The sequence below is a fragment of the Dendropsophus ebraccatus genome, chromosome 13 (genome assembly GCF_027789765.1).
Source record: "Dendropsophus ebraccatus isolate aDenEbr1 chromosome 13, aDenEbr1.pat, whole genome shotgun sequence".
Taxonomy (NCBI): Eukaryota; Metazoa; Chordata; class Amphibia; order Anura; family Hylidae; genus Dendropsophus; species Dendropsophus ebraccatus.
In genome coordinates, this window is record NC_091466.1 from 57,801,386 (window position 1) to 57,820,383 (window position 18,998).

General features: G+C 42.8%; 1 protein-coding gene and 1 long non-coding RNA gene across 2 annotated transcripts in view; one reads left to right on the forward strand and one right to left on the reverse strand.

Moving 5' to 3' along the window:
- LOC138771403 (uncharacterized) overlaps window positions 1-18,998 on the forward strand; it is a 106,541-nt gene that overhangs the window by 72,721 nt on the left and 14,822 nt on the right. The gene's annotated exons all lie outside the window — the stretch shown is intronic.
- ACTC1 (actin alpha cardiac muscle 1) lies at window positions 5,711-12,026 on the reverse strand. The gene is made up of 7 exons (XM_069951070.1): window positions 11,922-12,026; window positions 9,807-9,951; window positions 8,807-9,131; window positions 7,969-8,130; window positions 7,068-7,259; window positions 6,405-6,586; window positions 5,711-5,996 (listed from the first exon to the last, which is right to left on the reverse strand). The coding sequence occupies exons 2-7, from the start codon at window positions 9,933-9,935 to the stop codon at window positions 5,853-5,855; spliced, it is 1,134 nt and encodes a 377-aa protein (XP_069807171.1). The 5' UTR covers window positions 9,936-9,951; window positions 11,922-12,026; the 3' UTR covers window positions 5,711-5,852.

The window sequence follows — 18,998 nt, forward strand, 5'->3', positions numbered from 1 at the left end:
TTCGCCTACTATATACTATCCCTCACAGGTTAGGACAAACAGACATAAAACAGCCAACAAGAGGAGAACAAAGTTCAAATTAACACGCCTATCGTGAGTTCACTTTGATAACTTACTCTGCAGAGGTAGGTAAGAAAGATGTGAAGGAGGAGAGCACAGAAAAGAGCAAACAAATTTTTACTCTTACCTGGCCAGGTTTTGTGGTCTCCTTGTTCACCCCTCTCTCTCCTGGTACAGCAGTGCAGGTCATCCGATCTCCCGATGTAATGGGCGTGTCCCTGTTCAAAGGGCGCCAATAATGTCGAGGTGCCTTCCCAAAGAAGGCCTACTGTTGTTGGCTGTTCCCTAATTGAGTTGGAGAATGGGTCCGGATCCCCTCTCCCACACCATGCACTTAGAATGAGGACACAGACAACGTATCTTGCAAACAAGTCTGGTGTATATGGCCCCAGTTTTTATTATGGTGATCACATTTTATAGACAGATAAAATATAGGGTGGTAACAAATGCTAATAAGACATAGATGAGGCGGTGCTAGTGATTTAGATATTCAGTCATGCGCAATAGCATCTATATTAGTATCCATTATTATTATTCAAAAAGGTTAGAACAACACATTCTGTGCAATGATACTTTCACATTATTCCCACTGTAACAGACAGGCAACTTTCCTCTGAGAATGTCCTTAAACACTGATAAACATGTCTCTGAGGGAAATAGTTCTTGAGACAAAACATTCTTTCTAGTGTCATATCAGAAGTTTTCTAAGGTAAGCAATGTTCCAACTATCTCTGAGAACCCACCTTTGTTTATACAGAAAAAAACCAATGGATATGAATGTAAAATGCAAAGTCATACACTATATACGTCGTCAACTTCAAAAAACGAATAACTACGGATATATTTTGACAGATAAATTGTTTACATAAGGATGTTGATACATACATAAGGATGCTAAAAAACATTTGTTATCTGCTTATGAGAATTATAGAATAACATTTATTTTCTGCTGGGAACAGGTTCAGTCACATAGGAGAGTTCCATAATCTCGAAACCAGCTGTATATCCTTGAACAAGTTCAGTGAAAGTTCCATGAGAAAAAGTCTTATTGTTTCTTTCAAACTTTGGATGGAAAAGGATTTATTTTTCTTTCAAACTTTGGATGGATTAACTCATTCCTCTCAGATACTACATGTCCTGTACTGCTGTGTGTCTAGTATCTCCTCTCTATAGTACAGTGTGATACTACATGTCCTGTACTGCTGTGTGTGTCTAGTATCTCCTCTCTACATTACAGTGTGATACTACATGTCCTGTACTGCTGTGTGTCTAGTATCTCCTCTCTATAGTACAGTGTGATACTACATGTCCTGTACAGCTCTTTACCGGTGCCAGGATGAGCTGCTTCTTTGGGCTCCAGGTGAAAATGCTCCAGTCCTCTACATAGAAAGTAATGTACAGCTTCCAGTTGCTCTTTCTGACTGTTGTATGTAAGGACTTGCTTTATCTATATTAGTTATCTGCTCATTGTATCACTCATGTAGTGAGTGATACAAGAGGTAGAGTAGCAGAGAGGAGGATGCCGTGAGATTCTCAACCCATGTAGTACTGTGCTCTGCCGGGATGTTGGAGGATGAGGTAGAATACTTTAGAAGAAGAATAAGAAGAACACCTGTGCCCGTGTATTGACCTTTGACTTCAGTCTTCACACCACCTTATGCCCACGACACTCGGCTAAACCTTTTTAATGGGTGACACAGGCCCCAGACCTTTTTACCAGGGATGAGCTGAATGCTGAGAACTCCCTGCTGACACCTGCGCTGCGAGACAGAGTTCCTAGGCTTACTGCAACTTTTCTTTGTCCGGATTAGTTCCTGGCTCTTTGGCTTTATGGTGGATACTGTCCTGCACTGTGACTTCTCCTTGTCCATGACGTGGGTTGAGGTTGTGTCTGGCTTGTCCTCTCCTAAGAGGAGTTAACACTGCATAGTGCTTTGTGTAGGTACTAATGAAAAAGTTGGTAAAAGAGTGCTGTCTTGCGTCCTTCCCATGTTGGCTACTAGCTAAGACTGACTTACTCTTCCTGTCCCCCATGGGACTCACTTCCTCCCCAGCATGTATGGTGCGCTGTGAATGGGGGAAAGAGTACAATAGAAGAAGAAAAAGGAGGAGATGATAGGAAAGAAGAAAGCAGGAATCCTACTGGTCTACAGATTCAGGTGAGGCACAAAAACAATAACCCTTTGCAATCTTTCAGCTGTGCAGTGTATACAACTGCAACACCCCTAGTGGGACACCACACACTGCCTAGTAAAAGTGAGTCAGTAAGGCTGCATTCACATGTTCCGTGAAGTTGTCTGTGATGACAATTTTATAGCCCATTGCTTTCTATTGAGCTATTCACATGATCTGTTTTATACACAGACCCGCAATCCGTTCCGTGAAAAAAATAGGACATGTCATAACTTGGACGAGATCATGGCACAGATTCCCTACCAGGTCCGTGTTTTTCACGGATTGCATGTTCATCCATGCAATCTGTGAAAAACATGGATTGGATGTAATTAGTGTAATTTAAACATGGAGGTAGCTAGCGGACTTCATCCACGGACCTATATCACTAAAGGTGTGAATGCAGCCTAAGTGGGTTCAAAGGGAGAGGTTGGTAGATTCAGGTGAGGTCAGGTACTGTAGGTAATGTCTCATAAGTAGTTAGGGCTTCCCGATCATAGACTCCATTCTATGCACGGGAGGATTCTTTCATTCGTCCGCTACATTTGGTTGGGGCTCCTCTGACAAACTCCTCTACTCTACTCTTCAAGCACCGCTGCAACTACCTCTCTTCTACTCTACTCCTCCAGCACCTCCTTACGCACAATGAGTTTAAGCACTAAGAGGGACATTTATGAATTTTCCGCCTGAGGCGTATGCCAGAGAGGAGGTACAGATTCGCCCCTTCTCCCTGCCGTACGCCCGGCTCGCCCGATGGGTGGGCTGCCGGGAGCTTCAGGGGGCATGACAAGGTGCGGAAGGCGCCCGGCCAGCCGAATTCTCTAAGAGGCGTCCGTCTCTTAGTGAATCCTACTGGGGAAAAGGGGGTGGGGCCTTGTATTACATCGGCGTACTTGTACACCGCTCTTCATAAATCCCCCTCAGAGTCTCTGTCAAAGATTTATCTATTCTGCAAAAGTGTATTGTACTACTGAAGAACTTGACAGTAAAGTTGTTTACATCACTGGAACTTACACAAACCGCACACCTTGGGTTATTTTTCCGGTGGGTCAGTTGCCACTCAGGACTACCGTGACAAGAGCCCAAGGGACCCACTACAACCCAGCAAGTCACCGACCATTTGGGGAACACAGCCAGCCACCTAAACTAAGCAGGTACCAACATCACACCTGTGTGCTGGACAAGCACTGGCTTCACAACACTAACATTACTGGCTGAGCTGACACAACACCTACCACTCACCACACAACCCTTGTGGTATGGTGCATGGCCCTGTGCCATAAGGTTACTAGCTGCAATGAAGGCATGCAGATGGCTGACCACAATGCTTAGATAAACCCCACTGTCCAAATGTCTATCCACAGGTATCAGAAGGGCCAGAGTGTGCCAAGGAAACACTCCCCACACCATTATGCCACCCCTACCACAATGGACATTCAGTATAATTTTCCAATAAAGACCACATGGTGGGCGGACATTTATTTCTTTTTAGATCAACTGGTGTCAGAAAGTTATATAGATTTGTAATTTACTTCTAGTTAAAAATTTCAAGTGCTCCAGTACTTACCAGCTTCTGTATGTCTTGCAGGAATTGGAATTTTATTTCCAGTCTGACACAGTGCTCTCTGTTGCCACTAGAGATGAGCGAACCGGGTTTGGGTTTGAGTCCATCCGAACCCGAACGTTCGGCATTTGATTAGCTGGGGCTGCTGAACTTGGATAAAGCTCTAAGGTTGTCTGGAAAACATGGATACAGCCAATGACTATATCCATGATTTCCACATAGCCTTAGGGCTTTATCCAACTTCAGCAGCCACCGCTAATCAAATCCCGAAAGTTTGGTTTCGGATTGACTCGAATCCGAACCCAGTTCGCTCATCTCTAGTTGCTACCTCTATCTGTGTCAGGAACTGTTCAAAGCAGAAGAGATTTTCATTAGGGATTTCCTACTGCTCTGAACAGTTCCTGTCATGGACAGAGGTGGCAGCAGAGAGCACTTTGTCAGACTGGAAAGAATGCACCACTCTCTGCAGGGCATACAGTAGCTGATAAGTACTGGAATACTTGAGATTTTAAATAGAAGTAAATTACAAATCTGTATAACTTTCTGACACTAGATTTAAAAGGAAAAAAAAATTCATCTGTCAGCACCCAGGCTCTAGTCAAGATGCTGACAGTATGCTGTAACTGGCAGGCCCCTAGTGAGCATACCTCACCATTCCTTCCTCCTCCCTCTCCTTCATGAATAATTTCTGCTGCCCGCCCTCCTGCTCACTCAGTTTGTCTCTGATTGCAGATCAGTCCTCCTGTAGGCAGTTTGTCTGAAAGAAACACTCATCAAAGGAATCAAACCAAAAAAAAACTGTTGTTGGTCTCTACGCAGATGATTTACCTTAGACCACAGCTCCAACACATTTGGGCTTGGAGATATTCTATATCTGAGTGTTTCTTTCAGACATTAACTGCCTACAGGGGACTGATCTGCAATCAGAGACACTGGCTGACATTTTGAGCTAGCAGGAGGCCGTGCTGCAGAGATTATTCATGAAAGAGAGGTAGGAGGAAGCAGTAGTGAGGTATTGCCAGACTGCGGTACAAACGCTGAGCAACAACTTCTGTTTGACACTTCATTATGGTAATTGACCCAATCCACTGCACGGACAAATTACCAGAAGGTACCATACTCACAGGGGACTGTCAACTACAGCACCCCAAATTCCCTTTAAACATTTTAGCATATATATATATATATATATATATATATATATATATATACTAGAAGTGTAATAAGTAATATAAGACAGCAAAGTATAAGCCAACTCTATATTAGAGATGTGTAACAAGCCCACCTATGTGCGGTTTTTAGGCATACTTATGTATTTGATCATGCGCTATGAAATTGATTCATGCTTGCATATTCATGATGATGGAGAAGTTATTTATTCCTGCATATCCACATAACAGAGACACCATGATGTATTCTCCATGTGTACCATCACCATAGTGACTATATTGAATATATTTAGATAGGTCTGAGTAGTCAGGATGTCCTGTATTATGTCAATTGTTTATCTTTTATGACGTCCAGGCTTGGACAATTTATGGACATCTGGCTTTTGGAGACCAATTGATCATGTTGGCTCGTTGCATCTCGAACAACAATCTATTTGAATTCAAAGAAGTTTTTGTTTTCACCATTTATCTTTTATTTAACATTTTACATGTTTTGTAACAAAAGAAAAATTCCAACTTTTTGCACTTTTTGAATACATTTTTGTTTACGTCTCATTCTAACCTGCTTTCCCCGACACAATAGTATCCCTCTGAGCAAATGCATATCCAAGATATGCCAAGTTAGCCCTTCAACATATCCTTTTCTCCTCCCCAAAAAAACTTTCACATTGGATAGAACCACCTAGATCTGATGACTCCCGATTTTATGGTCAAACGTCCCAGGCAAAGAAGACAGGCGAGCGGATGGACTTAATAACGGCATCTGTTTTATTTATAAAGTAATAAATATGATGGAGTGTAAACAAACTGTACAATGGCTGCCCAATGTCCTGTTGTTCTGAGTTGGAGGTACTGTGTATGTGTAGACGAAGGAAAAGGTGATGTTCTTAGAAGCACTTCCTGTGCACAATGGAGGGACCTGCCTCATCGTACTCCTGCTTGCTGATCCACATCTGCTGGAAGGTGGACAGAGAGGCCAGGATGGAGCCACCGATCCATACGGAGTATTTACGCTCAGGTGGGGCAATGATCTGCGGGAAGAAGAAAGACGTGTAAATACATAGCCAGACTGAACACTGTGACCACTTCCTTTAAGTAAGCGTTTAAAGGGGTTATCCACCACTACAAAAACATGGCCACTCTTATCTCCAGCACCACTCTTGTCTCCAGTTTGGGTGCAGGTTTTGTAACTTAGTTCCATTGAAGTGAATGGAGCTTAATTGCAAACCACACCTGAACTGGAGACAAGAGAGGTGCTGTCTCTGGAAGGAAGCGGCCATGTTTATGAGGCTCTAGATAACCCTTTTAATAACCCTATAGTCTAATATACATCCCTGGATTCTAACTTACAATATGCCAATAGGAACATTATATTCTGGTCATGTTAGTAGGTGTTTTTTGTTATCTTTTTGAATAGTAAGATCATTTTCAATCCTCACCTTGATCTTCATGGTGCTTGGGGCCAGGGCGGTGATTTCCTTCTGCATTCTGTCAGCAATACCTGGGTACATGGTGGTACCACCGGACAGGACGTTGTTGGCGTACAGGTCCTTACGGATGTCAATGTCGCACTTCATGATGCTGTTGTAGGTAGTTTCATGAATACCGGCAGACTCCATACCTGAGATCAACAAGAAGCAGGCCGTGATTTGTTAGCAGAGTATATAGTGATTGGGAAGAACAGGTGTTATTTGTGCCCATGGCGGTACTTAACATGCTCTGCCAACTGGAAAGCAACTGTCTAAAGCACTAAGCAGGTGTTAGAGCTTCAACGTGATAAAAGGGTCTTTGTTGAAGTAGCAGCTTGTGTTGGCCGGGGAACATGGTATGGGAGCTCTTTTGTGTTCTTTACAATAAATTTGTACTTAACTAGAATGGATTTTAAATATTGCTGCATTAACCAGTTCTGGTACCTGCATAGAGTGTAACAATACTAGAACATACAAGGTTATGGTCATCTATGGTCTCTAGACTATGACATGCCATCCGTGCTCTTGGTATTTAGAACTATGGGATATGGTGTATTTGCTAGTTAAATAATGCAAACATGGGAATGGTTAGATGTATAGGAGATGTGAATAGTTAAATGCATAGAGACTCACCAATGAAGGATGGCTGGAAGAGAGTCTCGGGGCAACGGAAACGTTCATTTCCAATGGTGATGACCTGGCCATCGGGCAGTTCATAGCTCTTCTCCAGGGAAGATGAGGAGGCAGCGGTTGCCATCTCATTCTCGAAGTCCAGAGCCACATAGCACAGCTTTTCCTTGATGTCACGGACAATTTCACGTTCAGCTGTAATGGTGAAAAAGATGAAAACGTTGAACGAAACTTTCTTATTTCTAGAAACTTAACACTTTCTAAACCCTAAGGTGTACAGACGCAGAAGGAGCTGTTAAAATGTAATATTTGGGTCACTGGATATGTCCTATGACTACCTTAACTATATTTGTGTGTGTGTGTGTGTATATATATATATATATATATATATATATATATATATATATATATATTATTTTTTTTTTTTTTTTTTTTAATTATTACTTAATATATATAATTAAAAACAAATAATAGTAATTCAATATTTATATATAAAATATATTTTAAAAATAAGTACAAAATGTTATTTTCTATCATAAAATAAACACAGTATCTCTCAGTGTACTACAAGAAGGTAAGAGCACACTAGATGTCTCCTAGGAGGAGAGAGCTCTCATTGCGCCCCTGGCTGACATGATTCTGATTTGTACAGTATGTGCAATGTAAGGATTGTGCAATAATTACAGATTGCTGCAGATCACAAGGAATATGTCCCGTGTGCCTCCCCGAGCACTGTCAGAGTCTTGTGACTGCCTCGGGCGTACCAAATTACACACTATCTTCTTGTGTCATTGCTCCCGTAATTTTTGCACAAACTGACATCGCTATGAGAATAAGCGCTTTTGAGCTCCGGGGGCCTACAGCCTAGAAATTCTTAGAAACCATGAAATGGCATTCAACTTGCCTGTGGTCACGAAAGAGTAGCCACGCTCAGTCAGGATCTTCATGAGGTAATCGGTGAGGTCTCTGCCAGCCAGATCAAGACGCATGATGGCATGGGGCAGAGCATACCCTTCATAGATGGGGACGTTGTGTGTGACACCATCACCGGAGTCCAGAACGATACCTGAAAATCACAGACAGAGTGAATAGATGGTCTTACACAATACTGGTGCTTGCTTCTGTATCTGTGGTTGATAGATGGCCTAGCAAGGCCGGAGACACAATCATAAATACTAAAAAACCAAATGGCACTATGCCAGTGGGCATCACTATACAGAAACTGTACGAGAGAGATAGCCTCACAGCTACTTTTTCTACTTTATTGGTATCCGCATAAAAGCTTTATGAAGTGAGGGATGTCCTGAGCATTCAGCAGCACTTCTCCCCTGTTTATACACAGACACTGTGCTCTATGGGGTCATAGCACTCCATTAATCCCCCTCCCCCCTCTATCGAGTGCTATTCCTGTATACAGAAGTCAGTACTTCAGTAGCACTAAATAGGCTAGATCCAGAGACAAGATGCCTGTGTCACCCATGTAAGAAGATTAAAGCTTCCGACGCATTTCGCTTGAACTCGCAATGAATTAATTTGACTTTGATGTATAATCGGGTGCCGGGTTGGAATACAAAAAAATAATAATTTACTGTCAACTTTCTGGCCTTGTCTTGAAATTATTACTAACTCTATTAGCTGCTGAAATAATTACAGCATAGGACATGGGTATAATAAAAATTAATATATTTAACTAAGTAGTTTATGTAGATATTGATGGAATGAGCAAAGATTTGGGTTCTCACCTGTGGTACGACCAGAGGCGTACAGGGACAGCACAGCCTGGATGGCGACGTACATGGCTGGGACGTTGAAGGTCTCAAACATGATCTGGGTCATCTTTTCACGGTTGGCCTTGGGGTTCAGGGGGGCTTCAGTAAGCAGGGTGGGGTGTTCCTCAGGGGCTACACGGAGTTCATTGTAGAAGGTGTGATGCCAGATCTTCTCCATATCGTCCCAGTTGGTGATGATACCGTGCTCAATGGGGTACTTGAGGGTCAGGATACCTCTCTTGCTCTGAGCTTCATCACCTACGTAGGAGTCCTTCTGACCCATACCTACCATGACACCCTGTAGGGAAATAAATAAGAGGATGTTTCTAAAATCAAAGGAACTTGAGTACTATGGAGGATGCATATAATATTATCAGCCAGTTCTTTTTATATAGTGTTTATAACCGGATCCTAGCTACCCTGACCTCTACCAGTGAAGGTGACAAGATCATGACACCAGTATGGTAAACTGACCAGTATCATAAACGTCTCTATGGCCTTAACGCCCGCGGCTGCAATATATTCCCAGTTGAGGACTTGGCAGGACCTGGCGGTAAATGATACTAATAGGCTGTTGGCAAAGATTAATCGTAATATGCTCAGTTTCCCCTTGTGAGTATTTGGATGTTAGCAATGCTTGTGCTGATATTTCAGCTATGGCAAAGCCATTCACTGTGTGCCAGCATTGACTGTATAACAAGGCCAATTTCACCCAGCACGACAGGAGAATATGAGGAGGCTCAAAGCTGCCTATTAATAACTGGCCGGTCTTATCGCTGGACCTTGCGGCACACGCTCTCTGCTATTTCTATTTATATCTCCCGGTAGTAGGAAAACAAGAAGGGATTAAGAGGTGAAGAAGATGCATAGCCATGTTATTAATAAGCATGGCATATTATAGCACCGTTTTATTACTGGACGCTAAATAATACTCTATATGAGTGTATATGGAGGAAAGAATATATGTATATACCTGGTGACGGGGGCGACCAACGATTGAGGGGAACACAGCACGGGGGGCATCATCCCCAGCGAACCCAGCCTTTACCAGCCCTGAGCCGTTGTCGCACACCAAGGCGGTAGTCTCCTCATCGTCACACATGTTGGCAGGTTAGGTTCTGTAAAAGAGATAAAAAATCGGAATAAACACAAACCCTTTTATAGTATATAGTCTATACTAGTACATTACCCACAGCATTGGTATTGTGTATAGTATATATGTTAGTTATTCAATAAGAAACACATATGTCCATCTAGTTCAGGGGTAGGGAACCTTGGCTCTCCAGCTGTGGCAAAATTACAACTCCCATCAGCCTGGATAGCCAAAGCTTTGGCTGTCCAGGCATGATGGGAGTTGTAGTTTTGCAACAGCTGAAGAGCCACGGTTCCCTACTAGAGATGAGCGAACCTGGAGCATGCTCGAGTCGATCCGAAACCGAACTTTCAGCATTTGATTAGCGGTGGCTGCCGAAGTTGGATAAAGCCCTAAGGCTATGTGGAAATCATGGATATAGTCATTGGCTGTATCCATGTTTTCCAGACAACCTTAGAGCTTTATCCAAGTTCAGCAGCCCCAGCTAATCAAATACCGAACGTTCGGGTTCGGATCGACTCGAACCCGAACCCGGTTCGCTCATCTCTATTCCCTACCCCTGATTAAGTTTATCCTGTTACTCTTTTTAGTGTTGATCCAGAAAAAAGGTAAAAAAGAAAGTGGCATATGTCTGTATTAAGAATACAGTGCTGGATCACTGTTACTAAAATTCAATAGAAATCATGGTAACTGCTAGGACAATAGTAAATGTATAGTATATAAAAAAACAACTACACTTTCTTATGGATTTTTTATGTTTATGATTGGATTCACCATTGGGCTTTAAAGTTTCCAATCACGTCAGCAAAGAATAAACCAGAAAATATTTCTGTTCCCAATTCTTTTCTTAAAAAAGAAAAAAGTGATCTCTACCCAGCTTTTGTAGAACTAGACCCACCAGCAAGCTATAATCTATACAGACAGTCAGTGCAAGCTGGGAGTTGTAGTTTTCCAGCACTCTTCAAAAGCGTAGAATTAGGCATGCAGAATATTAGCTTTAACAGTGACTCCTAAAACAGACATCTACCCCCCCTTCTTTTCACAGTCGCCCTCACATGTCAAAGAACAGCTGTGTTTCAGACACAAGCCCGCACTGTGCCCTGCTCCCCTCCGCCCTCACACAAGTGCAAACTCCGTTTCGTATTTCCACACCTGACGCTGCACACTACTCGCAGACACAAGAGGACCTAGCAATTGGGCTCCACTACTGTAAGTAACGCCTTGTCACGAAAGGGTTAAACGTTTGCGTTGAGAGTTATAGCTATTGACTTTAAGTGTTAAGTAACGTTGTATCCCCTATAGTCAAGGTTATAGCTATACTGGAGGAGTACATAGTGAATATATATATATATATATATATATACATTACATTATATAATGGGAGTTGTAGTTTTGCCACAGCTATCTCTCTCTCTCTCTCTCTCTCTCTCTCTCTCTCTCTCTCTCTCTCTCTCTCTCTCTATATATATATATATATATATATATATATATATATATGCATAGCACAAGGATACTTTAGTTACTACCAGAACTAAGGATAACATTAAATCATGATGCCAAATTTCTCAATTTCTCGGCTAAAGAGTGTTTGGTATATATATATATATATATATATATATATAGTGTTTGGCATATATATATATATATATATATATATATATATATATTTAGTAGTAACCAATACGTGACATTGTACACAATGGAAGTCTTCAAAAAGCGACTGTTACAAATTCCTATAACCACCGGAAAAAGCACTAAAGGAGTTGTAAATTTCCAAAGCTGAAAAAGACATAGGTCCCATCATTTCAGCCTTCCCCGAATAACAATCCTGTTGTGTCCAAGCCTGTAGAATTCAAAAGCCCGTAGAGTTCAAAAAGTTTGGCTATTTCCAATATTTCCGACAATACTGAAGCTTGACTTTGTCCCCATAGTCTAAGTGCTGAAATCCGACAGGAAGGAGCAACAAGCCACCTACAGGTCCCCGCTGGTACTTACCTGGTCAGCACAAGAGAGCTGGCTGCTGTGATAGAAATTGGCTGGGTGCTGCCTTGGGGACTGAGCTGTCAATTTATACCCTGCCTGAAGATGTAGAGTCAGAGGGGAGCTCCACAGGGAAAGGCAGACGGCCTATCCTTATTTGGTAGCTTCTGGGCCATTGAGTAGCAAAGAAGCCATTAATGGAGTAGGTGAGGGGGGAGGGCAGGGTCCTTGGACCCCTTAGCCCATGTATGGAAGGTGTGGAGGTGGGGAGAGCACTACGAGGGATGGCCAAATAGGGATTCCCGAAAAAGCATGTCTGCAATGCTGGGTGACAAAAAAAAAAATAACAGCACAATGAAAGAAATAGCACAGAAACAGTGACTGCTAAGGGGGTAGACAGGTGCAACAATTGGAAGGAAGGAGGAGGGGGGTGGGCAAGAAATAGCAAAGCACTACAGAGCCGCAGACCAGGGGGGATCTGTGTTCTGCTTAATGAAAGAGCGGACAGGAGTTTACTGACTTCTACATGAATAATGAAATTATAAACCACCTAAGTAGAAGGAAGAATGGCAGACTGGGCTCCCGTACACGAGCCTGGCAATAATAAACAGTGGCTGCAGGTCTCATAGTAATAATACATAATCCCTTTAATACTAGGAGAGCCTGCAGTCTATCACTTCAGAGATCCTTGCCACTATGACAGTCTGCAGAGCACAGTAGAGTGGGAATGCAGATGTAGGAGAGCTGAGTTTGTCCTGGTGCCGTCTGCTTTTTTATGCATAAACCACTTAGTTGGACTGGAAAACATTTCTATAAGTTGTTTTTTTCCCCCAGAGATGGGCATGTGTGAGATAAAGAGCAAATATGGAAATCTAGAAGTCTGTTCATATGTGCTTAATCCGCTGCAGATATGATGGTGCTGGGTGGATTGGGTATACGGGAAAAGTGATGAGCGGAGATGACAATTTATACAGATTCGGCAGCGTTCTCCAAACCTGAACGTTCTCCGTTTATTTGACTCCTTGCAGCTGCAGAAGTTAGATGCAGCCCTAGGAAGTTCTGGAACACATGGATGCAACCGTTTTCCACAATTAATCTGCAGCATGTCATTATAAGGCTATGTTCACACTATGTAAAAGTAAGTCCGTTGTTGCCGATGGCAACAACGGCCGTACTTTTGGCGCGGTGGAACAATGCCTTACTTTCAATGGATCCCGGCCGGAGCCTATACACATCGTATTCGCTCCGGCCGGGATCCCATACGGGGCCGCAAATAACTGACATGTCAGATTACACAGTGAAGTGAGCGGCTCCGGTCACTTGCTTCACTGTGGGCTATGGAAAGCTCTGATGTGGGCGCGCGCTGATGCGCCCGCATCAGATCTCTGCGGCCAGAAAGATCATCTGGCCGGTACTTAAGTACCGGCCGAAATGATCTGGCCAGAGACCGGATGTTCCGTGACCCGCCCGGGGTCACGGAACGGCCGGTCTCATACGACGTGTGAACATAGCCTAAAGATGATTTTTGGAAGGTAATTTACAAAATCCACATGGAAATCGACAAGGTTCGTAGGTTATCAAAGGGACGATTGATTTCAAGAAAGGGTGACCACGCTAATCTCTCCAACTCGTTTTTTTTTAATGGCACGGGTGTCAAACTTGCCACCCTCCAGCTGTTGCAAAACTACAACTCCCATCATGCCTGGACAGCCAAAGCTTTAGCCTGTGCACGTTTACGCAGAGAGATTTTTGAAGCCAAAGCCAGGAATGGATGTGAGAAGAGGAGAAATCTCAGTCTTTCCTCTATGACCTGTTAACTGTTTGTAGTCTGTTCATGGCTTTGGCTTTAAAAATCTGTCAGATAAATTTCTCTGTGTAAACGCACCCTAAAATTCCCATCTAGAACCAAGGACACATTCATGCCAAATGTCAAACGCTACTCTGCTGAGTTTACCAAACTTAGCACTGCTATGTAAGATGGTTTTAAAGCAAAACATGAGTTAGCTTGCACTCTAAAGTAAAGCTGGTTTCAACCTTTTAGAGGATATCATATATGGAAATAGCTATACTTTGGCAGAGCAAGGTTGAAGTTTTGCCCTGGGACACAAAGTCATGCCAGGGCTCTGAGTGGAAATCCCCCTCCTCTTCTCTTTCAGGGGGCATGGCTGTATTGATATAACATTCCATCCATCACAAAGGAGGAGAGCTGAGAATAACCTTGTCTATGTGGGGTGCATTGTTTTCAGCTATTGCTACTTTAGTGTGCCAATGACTTTTTTTATTCTTTCCACGTCACATTCACAGATCTTAAAGGGGGCTCAGAATTTAATATATGGGAGAAATTTAAGGGAGTAATAAATCCGCATTCAGTCTACAAAATAGACCACACTAAAATGTGTTTCTTTGTATACAACTCATCCAAATGGGCATGTATAATAATGTGTATACAATGTGCCCCCCAGGATCCAAGCTCAGGGGCCAGATCTTCAGCTATTGTAAAAATTGTACATCTTCTTAATAAGGAATAAATGTAGTTTTCACAAAATAGCATTCATTATACTGGGGGGGGGGGTCTATCTTTTCCAGCACTGCATCTCCACACAGTGGGTAATAAAATCTATCTATCTATCTATCTATCTATCTATCTATCTATCTATCTATCTATCTATCTATCTATCGGTCCATTTACACAGATGATTATCTGACAGATTATCTGCCAAAGATTTGAAGTCAAAGCCAGGTATGGATTTGAAAAGAAGAGAAATCTCAGTCTTTCCTTTATGACCTGATCTCTGTTAATAGTCTGTTTCTGGCTTTGGCTTCAAATCTTTGGCAGATAATCTGTCAGATAATCTTTCTGTGTAAATGGACCCTATCTATCTATCACACTTAGGGCCTGTTCACACTACGGAATCAGCACCGAATTTCTGTGCCCCCGCGCGGACTTTTTGCTGAATCCTTGCTGCTATCTGTTAGAATGGGAGGGCTTGCGCGCCTCTGATCTCCACGCCTCTCCACTGTAAGAATTGACACATCAATTCTTTGAGGGGAGAGGTGCGGAGAGCCCTCCCATTCAAAGTAATAGCAGGCAGGATTCGGGGGCAAGTCTGCGCACAGAATTTTGGTGCCGATTCCGTAGTGTGAACAGGCCCTTACTGTACCTTTTTCACTTGCTTTTCACTAAAATCGGATGGGGTTTTGGATCGTGTTTACACACGCGGTTTCATTGCAGTACTGTTACGGTACTGCAGCGTTTGTACTGCATTGAAACGGCAATGGGCCCTATTACAGGAGTGGACTATAAACAGAGAACAGGTCATAAAGCAAAGACTGGGATTCCTCGTCTTTTCAAATCCACTCCTGGCTTTGCCTTACAAAAATCTGTCAGCTAATCTGTTAGCTGATTAAAGAAGTGAAGCGCTTCGTTATCTCTGCAATCTGCTCAGATTACCGCTCCGTGTTGATCCTCCCCGGGTGCTGGGAAAAGCTGGATCCAGTCCTGAGAAACTTTCCCAGGACTGGATCCAGCTTTTTCCAGCACCTGGGAAGGAGCGGCAGTGAGTTAAGAGATAACGAAGCGCACATCGCACTCGATCAATGAGTAGATAGATATTCAGCAGATAGGTAGATATGAGATATCTATACATTTGATAGAGATCCATAAGAGAGAGACATGCGGTAGATAGGCACAGTTAAATAGATAGGTAGACATCTACCAAGCCAATCCCGTAACTTGGATTGAACATACGTGTGTGATCTGAACATGATGACACAACCAGCTGTCCCAGTTTAAAGATTAAAAACTTATTTACCTATACCACCATTATGCAGTAGAAAGAGATGGAGGGGTTAAAAAGAATCTGTCAGCTCTGTACCAGGTGTATAGATGCCGGAAGATAGGTGCTAGGGGCTATAGCGGACTAGATCTTGAGCAAATAGGCTGTGTCCATGTTTTTCCAGGACTCCCTAGGGCTGCATCCAACTTCTTCAGCCTCTGGTAATCAAATGCCGTGCGCTCGGACTCGGACAGACCTGAGTGTGCTTGAGATTCGCTCATCTCTAAACTTTATCAGCCACAAAGCTGAGGACACAACACAAGTTTTCTTCTTTCCACTTTTCTTTGTCGTGCTAAAAATGGCTCACATTACCATCCATGTTTCCATTGGTAGTCACCATCCATATTGATCATTATGTTGTAGTTCCAAATTACTTTCTTGGAAGCAGAAACACAAGTCGATTATCAGACAATTTCTCAGGTAGAAGTACAAGCATTGGGCGTAGCTTCAAGAAGGGCTAAGGCTGGTATTACACGGAGCGATTATCGTTCGAAAAATCGTTAAAGCGTTCGGATTTGAACGCTCCATGAATCGTTCCATGAAATAGCAGGCAACGATTAAACGACCAACGAGAAATCGTTGATCATTTCATAGGATCCGGACCTATTTTTATCGTTTGATCATTCGCACATCGTTCGCACATTGTTCGGTGGAATAAGAATTCGCAGCTGAAATGTACACAATACCGACGACTAAACGACCGCAAGAACAATCATAAATAACGATCATTGTTCCATGTAATTGGGCGAACGATTTCGGGTTGTTTGCCTTAGCGGTCGTTTAAGATCGTTTATCGTTAATCGTTAGTCGTCGAAAAATTGCTTGGTGTAATAGTACCCTAAGGTAGCTGCTCTATATCACAGATACAGCAGGGGGCAGTCATGACAGGTACGCTTTAAAGGGGTTATCCAGGATTCCAAAAACGGCGCCACCCCTGGTTGTGTGTGGTATTACAACCCGGCTTCATTTACTTCCTCTTCCATACGAACTAAGGGCGAGAAGATGACATTGAAGAGAAGTGGTGCCATTTTGGAAGAAAGCAGCCATTCCTGGATAACCCCTTTATTGTGTCCAATATATACTGTATATACAGGGTGGTCTAAAAGTAGGTGGACAGAAAGTAGGTGGATCTGTAAAACTGGCTCAGTTGCCCCTACTAACCATTCAGATTCCACCTTTCATTTTCCAAAGAGTCTGTAAGGAATGAAAAGTGGAATCTGATTGGTTGCTAGGGGCAACTGAGCCAGTTTCACTAATATATTAATATAATGATATACATAAAACAATAAATCTATACATATATCATAAATGATTACAAAAAAATAGTATTGTTTTAGATCTCATTTTTGAGCTTTTATGGAACATGTTGGAGCTATGTAACATGGAAAGGATATTTCTTTTATTGATTCCACAGGATATGGCTGAACCTTTAGGGAAAAAAAGAGCACTGGCATAGAGCAGCATAATAACTCGTAGAATGGAAATTCAATAGAGGAAAAATGCCTTCGTACTAAAACAGATCCAATAATTTATTCAAGGAAAGCACAGTAAGCAGCTGAAGTAAATATTCCAGTCCAGGAATGTATCAGTCTTCAGGATCATTCTTTATTATTGGCAGAAAAGTCAGGATTGTTCACATATATTACCATACATTTTCTCCCCTCACTGGTGAAAGCCCTCGAGGACCTGCAGAGCTGCACGACGCTCAAGTACCTTTAGGCCCTGTATACACTGATATTTGTGTGGGTTTTTTCTGTGCTGCTTTAGAGAATGTACAAAAACCTTATTATTTTTGTCTTGTTTTTGGAGGATTATTTTTGTGTTTGTGCTGTAGATTTTTGGGATATTTGTAGTGTTTTTTATACACTAACGTCACTGCATCTGTAATAGATACACAGTGTTGTTTCTTCCTGCGGGGACAGCCAGCTGCCGAAGGGAACTACATGTAATTCATTGGGATTTTTACTTAGATTTGGAAGCACTGACAGGACGATTTGTAATTCTTCAGCTTAAGCAAAATGTGAACATGTAACATGAGGTTTGTATTTTTGTTTTTCTTCATTATTGGGACATCCTCCAATGTAACTCTTAATCTGAACCTCTGTTCACATACAGTATGAGGCATTACTCCTTTTCCTAACAGAACCATGACAGCAATGCCCATTCTATTTTCCAATGGGTTCTGTAAAACCCGAGCCTTGGCTCACTTTCTTTCCCTTCTCCATCTGTCCTAGACCACCATGAAGACTTCTCCTGGCCAAAACTCGTCTTAGCAGACAAGTCTGCCAGACGAAATTTTAGACTTCACAAATTTTATCCATATTCTTCATCCGTAGTGCCCCAAATGTCAATAATGCCACCCTAGGTATGAAGTGAGGTCTCCTTAATAGATAGGTGAGTAGGCCCCCATTAACTAGATGGGTAACCCAAGGAGTTAGATTGGGCACCCAGTAAGTAGCTATGTGTCTTTAGTATGTAGATAGCCCCCCCCCCCCCCAAGTAAGTAGATTTTTCCCTGTAGGCAGTAGAAAGGTGCCCCCTAAAGTCCCCATACACTGTAGACTTTTGATGGCCGTGCCCGCCACCCCCCCCCCCATCAGTATACCATGTATGGGGCTCTCCCGACTGTCCACCTGCAGAACATGCCGGTTAAGACAGAGGTCGATAGTGATAGAAAATCACCACCCAATCCCTTTGTTTTGGGAGAGGTAAGCCTCAATGAAATCTCTCACTGCGGCTTAGCCTTACCCATAAACAAAAAAGGAATGCTTGGCCATGCCAAACAGACAGGAAACGACAGGAGGCAATCAGGAGAGAGAACTGTTGGTTGGCCGATCGTTCGTCTGTCAGTTATTGAAGGTGTATTGCCAGCTCTAGGGCATCATCACCTAGGTAGGCAGGTTCCTCAGTAGGTAGCTAGGTTCCCACAATAGGTAGTTAGGGGCCCTGTGTAGGTATATAGGTGCTTCTACCCCACCCTGTAGATAACTTAGTTCCTCCCTGCTCCCAATACTGCTTTGTATTTTACTATGGAGGAATAAAGATTATCTTATCTGAAGTGAATGCTGCCATCCACCCTCTTTCTGTGTCTGATTGCTTTGAACTAATGGGTATCCACGGTCCGGATGGAATCTGTGTTCTAGGTAGACTTACTGCCCCAAAAGGATTTGAGTGCTGTTGTGGTATGCCCCCTCGATGCTATGGCTGGGGTACGGCCAGTCACTTGCCAGATGGTAGAGTGTGACGCCATTCCATT

Coding starts and splice junctions, on each gene's coding strand:
- ACTC1 (XM_069951070.1), bottom strand. CDS start 9,935: ATGTGTGACGATGAGGAGACTACCGCCTTGGTGTGCGACAACGGCTCA. Junction 9,132..9,806: donor TTGGTCGCCCCCGTCACCAG/GTATATACATAT, acceptor ATTTCCCTACAG/GGTGTCATGGTAGGTATGGG. Junction 6,587..7,067: donor CTTCCAGCCATCCTTCATTG/GTGAGTCTCTAT, acceptor TGTTGATCTCAG/GTATGGAGTCTGCCGGTATT.